Below are 16,284 nucleotides of genomic sequence, written 5' to 3'. Positions count from 1 at the left end.
GATGTTTGTCCAAAATTACATTTTATTACAAAACGCATTATGCCATTGCATGTAAATTGTAATAAAACCCAGTTTCATGGCAATTAAAAAACTCATTTACTTTCTCCAGTAATAACAGGTAATTGAGAATGAATTAATATATTGCATTGGAAATTTCTTGTGTGTGTAAAGCCCACTTCTAAAAACAAAATGTTGTCTAAAAACTGTACATAAATATACAGAATGGTTTTTAATGCATTTTGGAACTAAATCATTCAATGATAACAGATTTGTTTTCTGACATTTTTAATTTCGTTACTAACTGTGAAAGAGGAAGTTTTTTGAAAGCCTCTGAGTGCTGTGGTGAATAACTGGTCAGCTATTTCCACAGACACTTCTGCAACCTGAAAACTCTGCAATTTCACAATTGAGGCGAAAAGAAAGGCAAAGTCCTGAAATAGCCATGCATCGTGGGGAACATGACAGCTTGTGAAAATTAACATGGAATTTCATATATCTTCGAAAGTCTTCTTTTTATATTAATACAAATATTTTTTTATAATAATACAAATAGCTCTTGCTCTGTGACTATACATGACTTTATTACACCCTAATTATTAATCGGTAACTACATGCAAAGCAATGCAAACTGGCGTTGTTCTGGAGTTGTTCCTATAATCAAATAGTTTAGACATTATCGGACAAACGCAACTGCCCACTCTGTACTAAGATGTAGTCTGATTACTTAGATTGTAGAAACAACAACAAAAAAAAAAAACTAAAACAACAAAATCATGTGACAAGTAGATTATTGCACTCTAAAACCAAAGAGATTTTAGTTGCATTTTAGTTTACACTAGCATTTAGATATTTTACACACATGCATACATACAAGCTTACACTGATGCGTTTCATGAGTTTTTGATATCCATCCTTTAGCTTTGTAGAAAATCTACTGAAAGCATGCTTTTTTTTCTTTTTAAACACAGTGTGCCTTAAAATTGCACTGTATCGCCATGCAGTGCTGGATCCAGCCAAACGACATGATCAAAAGTTTTCCTTGTTGAATATAAATTCAGCTCTGCCCTGTGACTGGTTGAGGCATTGCTTTTCCAAGGCTTTGGCCAGAGGTGTAGGTCCACAAAGAAACACGCCCACTTTACACCTGAGGAAGAGGGAAATTAGGGCTGTCTTTAAGTGCACAAAAACAGCACATACAGATCTGTGGATACGGTGGGTTAAACCCAATAGACCACATTAGTATTGGTTGAAGGATAATGTCATCGCAGACTTGCTAAGTGAATCTGACTGATTTTTTAAACCATATAGTAATGCATTTAACACTATCATGATTTGTCAGCAACTTGTGTGCATTAGCGCATACATACCCTGGGTGACTGGTAGCAATAGCGTTAAACTCGTTGTCCCAGTTAGGCTTGCCATACAGAGTCTTCTGCTTCAAGCCAGTGATGGGGTCATTCTCTGCTTCATGGTGAACTCTGAAGTGGGCAGCCTGCAAGGAATGAAAGGACAATCATTCAGGACATTGTTGTTTATATACCATCTGTAGTATATTGTCATCATGGCCACTAGAGACAAAACTAAGACCCAAAGTTTAGACCTGGATAGCCAATCAGAATGTAGATTTATTTTGGACATGTAGATGTTATTGGTTAGTTAACTTAGTTAAGTTTTGGTTAACTTTTTTTCTCAGTGTTCATCATTGAACATGATCTAATAAGATGTCAATAACAGTAAAATATAGCATTCAGCTGGTCTTGAGAACATTTCAGAGACCTTCTTGATTTGAGACCTAGATAAGACTGACTGAAATAAACTCAAGCCCACTACCAAACCAAGATCATTCATTTGCTGTTGAAATTGGACTGGACTCCAGTACCTCAACACTAGAATATTTCCAGTGGTTCTGGATTACATTTAATAGATTATCCCAGTCCTGTTTTAGCCCATTGTAGTTCCATTAGACCACAAGCTGTTACAAGTATTATACCTCAGTTACTTTTGATTTCTGACTTGATTGCTACATATTTAAGTTTAGTTTATCTAACCTACCATACTATCGACTCAGTCAGGGTTTTTAATATCCATCCTTTTAGCTTTGTAGGAAATACTTTGTCTTAAAATTCCATCTCCAATGCAGTTCTAGAGACATCCAAACAAAGATCCCATTTACACCTGGTCACTTCATGCGTCTTTAATGTCAGGATTAAATCGGAATAAGGCCAAGCCACGTAAAAATGCAAGTGTAAATGCACCCAATACACATTCAAACCAGATACAAATCCGATCACTCAAACCTCTACAGGAGGTGGTCTGAGCCACGTTATACCAGCGTAACTGACCAGAGACTGACAGTCTGACCAGAGACATTTGATAGCATATAAATGCATGTGGTTAAAATCGTATCAGAATACGATTCAGATACTAGTCACATGAAGTTACCAGGTGTAAATGGGGTCAAACTGATCAGGTTTTCCTTGTTGAAAATAAATTTCAAAAACAGTTCTGCCCTGTGACTGACTGAGGTATTGCTTTTCCAAGGCTTTGGCTAATAGATTATGGTGCTTCGCATCAGTGACACTGTGTGACCTCGTTATATTTCTGTGGGTGGATGTCTGACCTCTGTGTCCTTCCAGCGAGTCAAATAAATGTTGTAACTGAGGAAGTCGGTCATGCTCTTCTCATTCATCTGGCGCTCCAGAGACTGCAGCAGATCCGCAAACCACTCGAAAGCCTGTGTCTCTGGGCAGAGCCAATAGAAATAAATCTGCCAGGAGAAGGTCAGAATGGTAAATCATACAGCGTTCAGGCTTCTTCATAGTTGTGCTCATATGTACATCTTCCAAAAGCACTCTTACATTTTCATGTATGAAGAAAACACTTCCCTGATTTAACACACCAAATTTAAGCCTGTCATGGGTTGGATAAGTTTTGGCGCAGCAGTGAATAAGATTTTGAAGTGTGACGATTAGGTTCAGCACAATTTCATAGCTGACAGCAGGCACATACCCTCATACAGATAATGCAGCCTTATTCAATGTCTAGGTTTCAAAAGTTTTATTTATTTACTTATTGATTTATTGAATAAACAGCTTTGAACATTTGAAGCTTTGAACTTTTCAGATTTGTTAAAAAAAAAACAACAACATTAAATCACAATAATTTATAATTATAATAATAATTTGGTCCTCTCGCCTCAAAGGGGTCTTCTAACAAACTTCACGAGAGCAAATATAGTCTATGAGATGCTCTTAGTGATTATCCCAATAGGAAAAGGTGAGGACTGGTTATGGTGAACATATTATAAACAGTCCTGAAACAGAAGTTTTCAAGTTAAGAAAAAAAATCTCACCTTTTTCGTAAACACATTGGTGTTCTGCTGGACATGCTTGTACCACACAGACTTCAGAATGGATGCAAAAGGTGTGACGCCAATGCCAGCACCCACCAGCATGACAACCTCGTAACGGAAGACATCCTCACTCGCTGTACCAAATGGGCCGTCCACTGCCATCCTACAAACACCCAAGGTTTAGCTGCCTGATCATGCTTTACTGAAAGCCCATTGCACACTTACTATCAAATGTAGATGGTTGATGGTTTGACATCAACTGTGGCTACTGAGCTACCTGTAGGATTGTTGGATTCTTACACTGGATTGATGAACGTATTGGGACACATTCCCATTAATTTCTTCCAAAATCAAGGGTATTAAAAAGAGTTCCTCCTGCTTTTGTTGGAGTAACTGTCTCTACTGTCCAGGATAGAAGTCCTTTTACTGGAGTTTGGAGCATTGCATTCATGAAGATTGCATTCAGCGACAAGAGCGTTAGTGAGGTCATGTTGTTGGATGTTGTATGATATCATCCACAAAACATATAGTACCACCACAGATCCACTGCTCCACAGCTCAATGCTGGAGGGCTTTATACCCCTCTAGCCCATCTGGCATTAGGCATGGTGCCAATAAGTTCATGTTCATCTGCTCCCAAGAGTCCTATTCTATTGCCAACACTTCTCTACAGGCGCTAGTGAAGCTGTGTCAGCAATGAGTGCAACTTACAATAAAGTCTTTTTGATATGCTATTAATTATATCCATCAGGATTAATGATTTTGTACACAGGAAACAGTTCACAGGGAAAGCTGTCATTTACTATTATATACCAAAATTATTAAACATTATATGTCAAAATGTTCCTTCTTAGGGGAAGCAAAAAAAGTCTAGAATGAAGTAATCAACACACTGTAAGTACCCCTTAATGTCTGCTCTTTTGGAGCCCTTGCAAATATCCGCTTGCATCTTGCTCACTTCTTCTTTCTCTTTAGGCAGTATAGTCCTGCCAAGCCACATCCCCTTTTCACACACATGCGGTTTCCCCCTGCACAACTGTTACTTACAGACACAATTAATTACATTACAGTCTTTATAGGCTTTGCTTTTACAAAGCAAAGTTTTTCAGGTCTGCCTAAGTTTTACAGGAATAGGCCCTGACGAGAATCCAAGCCATGCATGCGAACATGCAGCAAAAACGGATTTGTCACTCGTTGGCTTTTTGATATACATATCATCTGTGTCACAAAAACGCCATGAATCTCTGAAATGACAACTCTACAGGAGACGGAAAAGACCTGCTTAACTTTCAAATGAAGTCAATGGAAAAAGATTTCATTGTATTCCAAGTCATTTTACAGCATTTCTATTGATTCATTCATAATGAAATTTTGTGACAATAGGCAGCATGTTTAATGATAAGCAGCTTTTATCAAGATGGAACTACTACTCCAGGTGGCTCGGCTATCGATCAGTTACTCAAACCAATGCTAGTTACTTTTCTATGTTGCAGTGTGTAGTATATCAGTGCATTTTTGTTATTAAATGAGAAACAATTTTATAGGCAGTTATATGGAACTGGTGGCAACCCTAAACATTACTGTGTGTATGTTGCAAGCCTAATTTGATGATGTGCTTAGTCAGGGTGGCGGACAAAGAAAAAAAAGAAAGGTGGACATTAAGGAGTTACGTAAAAGAAGTCAACGTACTGGTAATAATAATACTTAACAAAGACATGAGTGTTTTTGCTCTCTCTTCATATTTCATGCATCAGTCAATCCCTAAATAGTGTTAAAAACTAGGATGCATTGTAGTATGTAGTAAGCTAACTGGAACAGAGCCAATGTCTCAGTTGGATGATAAATGTTTTGTAGTGAGTTCTTCTGGCCAGTTCAATCCCAAGGTGACAGTAAATTTATCAAAAGGTCATCAAAGAAGCTGGAGCTTCTGTGATCCAGTTTGAGTTACTACACTGAACAACTATAAATAAAAATACATTTACAAATCCGTAAAGGATCCCAACTGATGTAGATAAATTCACACTTTTAGCATTTGCATAATTAGAATTGATTTTCATGTCTCTAGATGTGACCCAGCCAGTCAAATCAAACCCGCATACCAATAAAGCCTTTGTCTTTTAGGAATCCTCTTCAGCATACCAAAAGAGAAACACTATGTTTGCACAGCTTTCACACAAATGACAAGTTCACAGCACTGCCTCTGTTCTCACACCTATTTTTCACAGTTATTTAAAGGCCTAATCAGTTAAGTGTTTTTTTCTCTGAGATGCTATATAAGTGCTTTAACTCTTTAAAGTGTCTTGTGTATCCTTCAATCATTTGCAATCCAAAGCAGTGATGTCCTGATGCAGAATACTCATAAGCACACAATGTGTCCAAATGTTTGTGCACACCTCTTCTAATAAATACATTCAGTTCAGCTACTTGACCCAGATGTGCAAATGCACACACACGCTTGTCTAGGCCCTGTAGAGGAATGTTGTCAATAGAATAGGACTCTCTGGAGCAGATAAACATAAACCTATTAGCACCATGCCTAATGACAGGTCTGGTCTAGAGGAATATAAAGCCCTCCAGCATTGAGCTGTGCTCTCTGGAATGATTTTGCTCTTTTGGGATGAGGTGAGCATGTAATCATGGTGACCTCAATAATACTCCTGTCACTGAATGTAATCAAGTCCTCACAGCAATGTTCCAAAATCTAGTCTAAAGACAGTTACACCCACAAAAGCAGGACAAACTATTTTTTAATGCCCTTGACTTTGAACAAAACAATGAATGAGCAGGTGTCCCAATACGTTTGTCCATATCATGTATGTTACTTTTCCAAGGTTTAGTCACTGTTTTAACCCCCTAAAGTCAAGACTGTAAATCGCTTTTCTGCATTAAACTGTGCTAATGTAATAGTATTTTAAGTGGCCTAATTTGGTCGCATTATACTCTCCCTGATGCATCTAGGGGTTCAAGGCAGAGAGAACTGATCAGCTGCTGGAGCCTTTAAGGCCAGTACCTTTGATAGCTGACACAGCCACTAATATGTTTTAAGTTCTCTTGCAAAACTTTACACTTTGCTTATGTTGGTAATGCTTTCTTACTTGGGCAGCTCCCAGGCATCCTGCACCCCTTTTTTGTCCCCTCCACATGCAGAGTAGAGGGCCTGTGTCCAGTCCCCAACGATGCGGATGTGGACGCTGAAGTGGTCCTCCTCAGGGGCAGAGGTCAGGGTAAAGGGGTGCCACTCCAGCTGAGAGATGGATGGACACTGCATGGAGATGTACTGGCCCACTTCCATCTTGAAGCCCTTTTTCTTCATCTGCAGCTCCAGGGTTTTGGATGGGTGCATTACCACCTGGTGAAGTGTGGATAAGACTTTATGGTAATGGTACTACAGCATGTAGCTCCATAAATCCTAATTGTATCAAACTAATCACGTATAAATAATGCTATGGCAGGCATCTGTGAATGCACATACATTTGTTGCACTAAACTGACCAGAGGCCTAGGAGAACAAAATGGACATCTCTACGACAATCAATAAGTCAATGATTCACAGTATGTTTTATTTGATCTTGGTTAATACCTCTATATTGTCCTCAAAGCCAACAGATATCTTCCTTAAAAGTAATTAAAAATAGATGTGGATGTAGGAATTCTTGCACTGCATCATGGCCACTGACCTTGGTGATGACCACTTTTTGCTGTGAGCGATAGAATCGCACTAGCCTCTCACACAGGTACAGAAACATCGGCCCAACCACCCACTTCCACGTCTGTGAAGAAAAAATGAGCCATTTTACAAGTCATGTAGAACGAACTTGCAGACCTTGATGCACATAATGTATTGTACAGGCCTTTTTTTTTTCATTGAAATACCCCAGCAGCACACTTTATTTAACCTAATAAAACATTGCTTTGTAATTCTAGGTGAACCACAAGAAGAGATCTGCAAGTGGCGCACATGTAGATATCCATAGATCACTGCTTATTAGTTATGACAAAGGCAAGTTGTTTGTTCAGTACTGTATGTGATTTATACAGTGCAGCATGTTATAAACATACAGATGTTTTGTTGTTTTGCCAATCAAAGTCAGTGTGTCCAAAAAAACATTCTAGTGGTTCTAAGAACCATCATCCCCAAGAACCATCTACATGCGTAAATTGTTCTTCAGATTGGAATACTTTTTATAGACGATATATAAAATATATATACACCAATCATCCATAACAACAGTTCTGACTGATTGAGGCATGGAATTCAATATTACAATACAATGTTAGGTTTGGGCACCCATTACCCTGACGCCTTGTCCTTCCATGGTCCAAGACCTGCCTAATGTTTTGGAGATGTTTTGACCCAGTCTTCCAACCTTCACAATTTGGCTCTTGTGAAATCGGCTCAGATCCTAATGCTTACCCATTTTTCCTGCCTCCAAAAACTTTACTTACTGCCTATTATGAATATCCCACTTCTTGACAGGGGCCATTATAACCATTGGGTTTATCTATCCAGTAAGCTTTTGGACATATGCTCTGTATTTCTATGTACAGTATATCACAGAGTCTGTTTGAGTATATGTTAATATGTTAGAGCTAGTGGAAAGGTAAGATGGGCTTACCATTGGTGGATTTCCAGCAAATTCCGGCTCAGGGCAGGTGGAATCTTTGCCCCATTCCTTAAATTGACTGTGACATATCTCAGGGTTATGCTGCTCCAGACTTTTAAAAGACTGGCCTCGCACAATGCGACTGACAAGAGACAACACACACGCAAACACATGCATATATAGTTGACACACTCCAATTATTATTACCACTATTATGTTGCGCATAATCCTGTAATGTGGTCATGTTGAGTCATAGTTTCACTTCTCATGTACTTTTCACACTTTTTACAAAATCCAGAAGCTGAAACTTAGCAATATGTATTTTGACCAAAATGGCACCCTGTTTTTACGTTTTAGGGCATTATTGAGTGCAAAGTTCATTTTTCTCTTGAGTGTCCGAATCAAAAAGTGGAATTTGAGCATGCTTTTGAGGGCGCTACAGTCTCCCACAATGCACTAGACAAGGTGAATGTACCAATACCAAAATGCATTGCGAGTCTTTGTTAAAAGCTAAAATTCATTTGTGTTTCTACCAGTACTCTGCAAACTAAACAGTCCCTCCCTATGTGGAACAATACTAATGAGGAAGAAGGCGTCCAGTTCAATCACAGGCATAGACTTTAGTGTGTGTGTGTTTTGGAGTGCCTCATTTCCTGTCCTCACTCACCCAATCCCATGCAGTACTAGACCAATGAAGAACACAATGAAGAGGTGATGGGTGAACCAGAAGACCTCAAAGTAGGACCTGCGGATCACCTCCATGGAGGACGTTATGATGAGGATGAGTGCTAGGGTGATGACCACGCCGGTCAGCCCTGCCACTGTGGTAAACATCACAATTGTTGGGTTCTGCAGAATGAGAAAAGAAAAGCATTATCAATCAAAAACCACAAATATCCAATAACCACAAAAGCCATCATGATTCATATTTGGCTAGATAGCACATACGATGGTTGAATATACTGAAGATGTCTAGTCCTTGAGAATGTGTTATGTTAAACTTATTGCTTAATGAGGTGATGCAGGAAATAAGAAGCTGTTGGGAGATGTTGGCACTAGGCTACAGGTTTCCACATTGCGTTGTGGTAACTACACTGAGACCGGACATTGTGTTGTTCTAGGATTATTTTATAGAGCTAACAGTCCCATTTGAAGATATGGTTGCTAACGAAAGCCAGAGGTTGAGAAATGAGATGAAAGGTAGTGGGTAACAGGCATATATACTAGATCAGTAGAGACAGGTGTTAAGAGCGTTGTAGCAAAGTCCACCACATTTTTGCTGGTTGATTTTTTTTATTTGTGTGTTGAGGGCAGCCATTGAATTGTCAAAGCTAGTCAGTGGTTGTGGATAAGAAGAGCAGAGGTTGGATGTAGGATGTAGCGTGGTGGGAGACATAAGCTGTTTTGTGCATTTGCTGTTAGTATAGTGTTATCATGGTAATCCACATGGAACTGGTGGCACTGAGCATGCATTAACGGTGCCAGTAGGCCAGGTACAGCCTTAGTCACCAGGGAGGCCAATGTGGGTCTACAGTTTTGTACTTGGGTAAGTCATAGTTCTGTGAAGTGAGCTTGTAGGGGAATAGTCTGGGAGGCCAGACCTCACTGTTAAGTCTTTCAGAGGTGTCATGGGCTTAATTCAGCAAAACACTGACAAAGGGAGTTGCCTACCTGATGACCCTTGTGAAGACCTTAATGGTGCAGGATTAATGTTAAATTGTGGATCAGTTACTTGGACCATTTTACACTCCATTACACCGTTACGACTCAATGTGATTTGAGGCGTGTTATGTGAGCATGTATTGATACTCATCACCTAAACTGGTGGCTACATGATTCCATCACTGTCTACATTAGCTTCATAGCTCCTATGCAAAACTAAAGAAGGAAAAATGGATCAACATTTTTTTAGGTAAGAAGAACATTTGTGGACATTTGATTTTTGGTGAAGATAATAAAGAAAAATTATGTAGCAGTTTTAAAATTACAATTACAAATTCAAATAAAAAAATCTAAATAACTGAAAATAACACTTTATAAAAAAGGGAGAAAATGTGTTATGTGAGACTGTGTTGTTTTTATAACATATACAAAACCAATACCAAGTCACAAAAGCATAAAAACATGAATAATAAAGAAATATCTACCTCATTTAAAAGAAATTATATAACTCTAAATCCTCAAGTAAACTGCACTAATACAGACATAATATTGGCCATCCTCTAGCAATTCTGCCAATAGCAATGTTCCCCGTCACTGCGGTCAAAGGTCCGGCATTTGTCAGACAGGATGACATTATTTATTGTTCTGTTATGCTGAAGGGCTCTTCCTCTTGTTGTGCTATTCCTGTATGCAGAGGTCACACTGTTGCCATGGCAACAGCATGTCATCACATTGCAGGCAACAGAGCATGATGGTGATGTGGGGTTAGTGAGTGAGTGAGTGAGCGACTTAGTGAGGGAATTTCTTTTCATGTTTGTGTGTGTGTATGTAAATGACAAGACAGAGAGAGAGATTAGTGTGGCCCTGAGGGGTCCCTTTACAGTTAACACTGGTTCTTAGGTTCCTTTATAAGGGCAGACTAAGGGAAGTTGTCCTGCACCAAAAAGAGAAGAACTTCCACCCACAGTGTGCTCATGTGGGAGATTCCTGAACTGCTGCAAACAACCCATATTTCAAAACTCGCCTTACAATATCACAAGAAAAGATTTTCTCCCACATTAATTTATTTACCCCTATTTTGTGTAGTCTGGCCCTCTCGTTAAGACTTTAATACACACATATGCAGAAAAGATAAAAGTTTATGGAATTTTCACAAAGGCATGTAATATAACTTCGTTTAGCCTTAAGCTTTCTGCCCTGTTTACATACAAATTGTTGTGAAGAGAAAATATTATTTTAGGGTTTGAGCATTTTGTGATTTAGCTAGCTAGTATTATGGCTATATTAACTGCCCTCTGAATCAGCTTGTCACACCCAACAGACTCTCAGTATGTTACTATAATTGTTATCTAAGAGCTAGCCAGCTAGAAATAAGCAGAAGGAAAGCCTTATGACTGGTGATAACACTGATCTGATAAGTCACTAATCAATCAATCAATCAATCAATATCATGCTGAAAATGCTGATTTTGAATGGAAGTCATAGTTTGTTGTTTTTAGAATGCATTTTGACAGTTACCCAGATAACATGTCCATGCAGGGCCTGTATGGGTAGCCAACCGGGCACCAGAAAGTTTGGCCATGGGTTTCATATTGGCCCCACATATGGATACCCACTAGGGTCAGTGATGGGACCAGGAGGGGTTAAACATTGGTTCCATCTGGGTTGTACACTACATACCGGGTCATATGGGACCCATATGAGATTAAGGTGAGCTGTAATGGTGAGGCTCATTTGGAAAGCCCAATTGTGTCCCAGTTACAACACATGTACCAATCAGACCACCTGAAAAACATAGCCCATGTTCCACCCATGGGCATGTTATGTAGGTAACTGTCAAAATGCATTCTAAAAACAACAAATTCCGACTACTACAAATTTATATTACATATTTTTATCATTTTTAAAGGTTTGGACTTGACAATTTCCAGTCCAGACCAGTGTCACTCACCGTCTCATTGCTCCTAATTGGGTTTAGAAAGGACTCATTGTTTCTGTTGCCGATCAGAGAGAGGACATGAGGCAGGGAGCTACTGTTGGCCTCCAGCTGGGCATCCATGAAGCGCTCGAAATTAAACAGATGAGCAATGATGTGCACCGCTGAGAGAAACACAGAAGAGATGGTTGGAGGGTTCAGCTCAGACCATGACACGCTGATCCAACATTTCCCAACAGACATCAATATTTTTACGTTTCAGCTAAAGTAAACAAAACATTCCATATGAATAAGAAGTCATGAAATCATGATTTTTTTTTGTGCTAGACAGATGTCAAATATAGATAGCTACCTGTGTGGAAGGCAATCATGTAGGCCACCAGTTTGTGGAAAGTGATGTTTCTGTCTAGTTGGCGGGCAGCGGTACGGCTACAGCACTGCAGAAATGCATGTATTCACACACAGTTCATATAGATACAATTACAGTTTTCTTGCTTGTATCAGGTGTTTAGTGACTGCTTTTATTTCTTTTGTCTGTCTGGCCGCTTGTGTGTGTCTGTATCTGACCTGTATGGAGCCCCGGAGGAAGGAGAGCAGGTTGCGGCAGACCGGCAGCAGGATCAACATGCAGTTAAAGTTCAGACACGCAGCTGGAGCCCTCGCCCAGGACAAAGCATGCTGGGGGGGGGATTAACAGGCACAAGCTCAACCAAACATCTCAATGTTTGCCAGGGTAGTCACAGCATTTTGTCCACATTAAATATTCTGTGAAGCTCTTTCCTTACAGATGAAGACAAAGACAACCACATTGACCATTTGTGTTGGAAAGAAAGAAATGTGGCCTACATCTTTTGACATGTTGCATCTTTTAACAAGATACAGTGATCACATATGTCTGATCCTTCGCTAAGATTAAGGACCTTGCTCAAGTGAACCCAGATATCAAACCCACAACCCTGCATATGATTGTGCTACAAATGATGGCGTACTTTACATACTATGTAGCAGAGTAGAATGTGTTTTTGGACCACATGTACCTTATTGAATTGACTAAGATCATGAAGAATGAGGATGAGCTTTTTTATGGAAGAAATTACCTAATCAAAGTTTTTCACCATTCTGAATGCTGATAGTGCTCAGAAAGTTTCACTGAATCCCAGCTAAGCTCAACTACAAAAACAAAAAGCTAGATATGGCTACTGCCAACACAGTGGATTTACTGATTACTACATGTCTTTAAGAAACAAACATGTGGGCAAAGTCATTACCAAGAATGTTTATGTCAGTGTCAGCTGAGTCATGTGTGTACAGTGTGAGTAATATGTATTTTCCCACTGCATAGAGTGCAATGGAAGTGTGTGGGGGGTGGGGAGTGGGGGGTCAAATGACTTTAAAAAAGCTATTTATGATCCAAACCAGTGGATCCAGATCGGGCGATCCAGGCATATTTTAAAGGATCAGTCTTTGTAAGGATAAGTCTTTGTTTTAACCACAGTGATTTATGCACCATTAAGGCATTAACAGACATTATTGCCCAGCCGGCAGCAGTATGGACATTCTCAAAAGGTAAATAAAAGGGTATATATATATATATAACAGTACATGCTATAAAACAAAATGCTAGATATGGCTACTGCCAAAACAGTGGACAGTAGATTTACAGATTACTCTCTTCTTTTAACTAGGCTGTTATAGTCAGACCTGCTGGAATCGTCAGACACATTCAGATACTGCTCAACATTCTATGCCCTCCATAAAATTCCTCTCAGAACTTTCTCTTTTTAGCTTCTCCGAGTAAATGGCCACCCAGCCCGACCTGCTGGAAGATTGCCCGCTGAGGTCCCCTCTACCTGCGTCAAACCAGCTGCCACCTACCGGTCCAACCAGCAGGCTCACCCGCCTACCACTGCTACCTGTTTAATGACCATGTTAAAACCTAAATGGACTCTTAACTATCTGCCACTATTAATATCACCACCATTAACTATCTGTTGTATCTGATTTGGTAATTTTATCATTAATGTTTAAATAGTTCTGACCAGAGGAGGATGGGTCCCCCTTGTGAGTCTTGGTTCCTCCCAAGGTTTCTTCCTCCAGCTCTGAGGGAGTTTTTCCTTGACACTGTCGCCGTTGGCTTGCTCACTGGGGGCCTTTGTTCCTTTATATCTTACTGTATTTCTTCTTTGTCTCTGTCTTTTATTAATTACTAATTATGTAAAGCTGCTTTGTGACGACAACAGTTGTAAAAAGCGCTATACAAATAAATCTGACTTGACTTGACTTGACTTGATATACTATAAAACAGTCATTTTAAGAAAGATCTCTACTAAACTAAATAAATCAGACCAGAATGTCTCGTTCTAGAAACTGTTACAAAAAAAAGTTTTTTTTTATTTCAGTATTTAGTAACAGCACATCTTATCTAAACTGCATGGTATTATTTAGTTATACAAACACAAAGATTGAACTGGTATCGACTAATGTTAGGCACTACAAAAAATTAACTACGGTAATTTATATAACCTAGGTACTAACAGGAGCTGAAATTTTAAAAGATCCCCTTTTAAAACGAACTTCATGTGATAACCAGGAAGTTAACGGTGTGAACATAAAAAACTATGTGAATGTAAATATTTAGTTTAAGCTGAATAAAGCTGGTTAAATTGCTTTTTACCGCTTTTTGAAAATTGAACAGATGAACAATTTGGTAAAGTTGGATTCAAACATATGATCTTCTGACACTGAACCATTCTGTATCGAAAGTAGAACAAAAAGGTAAATTTACTGTGCGACTAATTTTGCTATTTGAGCCCATGAGGAAGCTGTACATTCACTGTTGTTTTTAAGTCAGCTGTGTGGGATTCAAAAATGTGAGGTAGGATATCATTTAAATACATAAAGTTGAGTTAACAAAATATAAGATGTAATCAGTTTTAATTAAAATTGACTTGTGTTTATTCAAATTTGCATTTTAACATCTTTTGTACTACCTCTTTTACATGCTCCAAATCAAGTTTTTGGTGTGTGTGTGTATGTGTGTGTGTGTGTGCATCCAACACAGAGAGAGAGAAGTGATGAATTTGGTTTCCTTTGTAACTACTTTAAGCTCTAACACCTGCTCCACCATATGTGCAGTGTCCTTTGATGCATAGAAGATAGTGAAGCAGCAAAGTACAACGCAATGACAGCTCATTGGAAAACAATGTTGATATGTAAATTTGAAGCTGCATTTATGAAAATAACGTTGTAAAAGTATTATTCAGAAATTACTGACCTGCTAGATGCACTACGCACGAGCAACTACAGAAAAAAAATAAAAATAAATGGGCACTCTGGGCCTTACCCCAAGGATGACTCTGGTGTAGTAGAAGCGATCAACAAGAAAGGCCATGTAGAAATGAACAAAGAGGAAAGCGTTGATCCCAAGCCATACCAGCTGAAAAAGAATGCAATGTTATTTAAGGTTATATATATATATTACAAGGTTATATATATTACATGATGAATTAATATATACAATATAATATATGTTAAGTCTTAACAGTCTACAGAAAACACATTGAAGAAATAAGAAAACTGAATTTCCACCTCAATAAAAATCAATTACACTGAGAGTTTAACTTTGTCAATAATGGCCTTAATATATTTTATTATGGTGAAGATAATATGCACATTTGAGTAAAGTAAATGTAATGCAAATTTACGCAGCAGAAACAAGTCCTCAAAAACTTAAAATCAACACTTACAATAACAAATACGGATAGTCCTTCATTTGCTGCAAAATTGCCCATGCTGAAAGACGAACCAAAGAGCCTGTATGTAAGGGAGTGTGTGTGTGTGTGTGTGTGTGTGTGTGTGTGTGTACGTGTGAAAGAGAGACAGAGTGATGCAGAGAAGTGAAAGGTGTTTGGTATTTAAGGCAGAGAGTCATAGAGGAAGTTTCATAAGCCTGACAGACTGAACACATTAGAGGTGATGAAGCAAAGTTCCCCCAACATTTTGAAAGAGAGAGAGAGAGAGAGAGAGAGAGAGAGAGAGAGAGAGAGAGATTGGAGCTTCACTTATCTATATACAAATCTATTTATAAAAAAGTGTTGATAACTGCTGCTGTGTTTAGTGGGGAATTTCCCAAGCGTAATTAAAGGGTTAAGATTTAAACAGTGTAACAGGGTGAAATGCTCCGTTCTAGAGAAACTGACAGAATGTGAATTGTTATGTGAACAGTTGTGGTGAATGAAATCAGATGTCTGAGGAGTTGAATGCCTCAGAAAGCTTCCTCACAGTTTGTAATTGTAGTTCCAAATAATTTGGTAAAATATGTTCTGTGGCGCCTAAGACATTGTTTGATTTTGAGATAAAGTTTCGACTGAAGAAAAAATTTTCATAGTACAATTATGAGACAGTTTGTTCCGCCCATGCAAGCTGATTAGCTGCGAATTTCGCTATAACAGACCATTTTTTATTGTTTTTCATTGTTTTCACAAACACTGTCTCACTCTGCCAATTGCTGTTGCTATAAATCATATAATGAACGAAGAAACACACAAAAAAACCCCACAATAATAAATAATAATAACAATAAAAAAAAAAAAAACTGAATAAGGTTTTAATTTGCTGGTCTATGTAAGAAGCTGGAGAAGGAACTGCAGGCTGTTCAGAGAGTGGAGTTCGTTTCTGTGACGTAGCAACAAGCTGCTTGTTAAGGAGCTATACGTTGGCGGACGTAAATG

The 16,284-nt window shown here is 38.7% G+C and overlaps 1 protein-coding gene across 1 annotated transcript; it reads right to left on the bottom strand.

The window, feature by feature from the left end:
* Window positions 1–4: 4 nt before the first annotated feature.
* On the bottom strand, window positions 5–15,425 carry cybb (cytochrome b-245, beta polypeptide (chronic granulomatous disease)). The gene is made up of 13 exons (XM_072670979.1): window positions 15,301–15,425; window positions 14,898–14,990; window positions 12,122–12,232; window positions 11,907–11,991; window positions 11,570–11,718; window positions 8,624–8,805; window positions 7,969–8,098; window positions 7,030–7,122; window positions 6,448–6,701; window positions 3,353–3,515; window positions 2,621–2,767; window positions 1,368–1,492; window positions 5–1,144 (listed from the first exon to the last, which is right to left on the bottom strand). Exons 1-13 carry the CDS (start codon window positions 15,343–15,345, stop codon window positions 1,027–1,029), a joined length of 1,695 nt encoding a protein of 564 aa, XP_072527080.1. The 5' UTR covers window positions 15,346–15,425; the 3' UTR covers window positions 5–1,026.
* Window positions 15,426–16,284: the final 859 nt, after the last annotated feature.

Source organism: Salminus brasiliensis, chromosome 25, assembly GCF_030463535.1.
Source record: "Salminus brasiliensis chromosome 25, fSalBra1.hap2, whole genome shotgun sequence".
Classification (NCBI taxonomy): domain Eukaryota; kingdom Metazoa; phylum Chordata; class Actinopteri; order Characiformes; family Bryconidae; genus Salminus; species Salminus brasiliensis.
The sequence above is the reverse complement of the archived record's forward strand: the minus strand, read 5'-3'. Positions and strand labels throughout refer to the sequence as shown.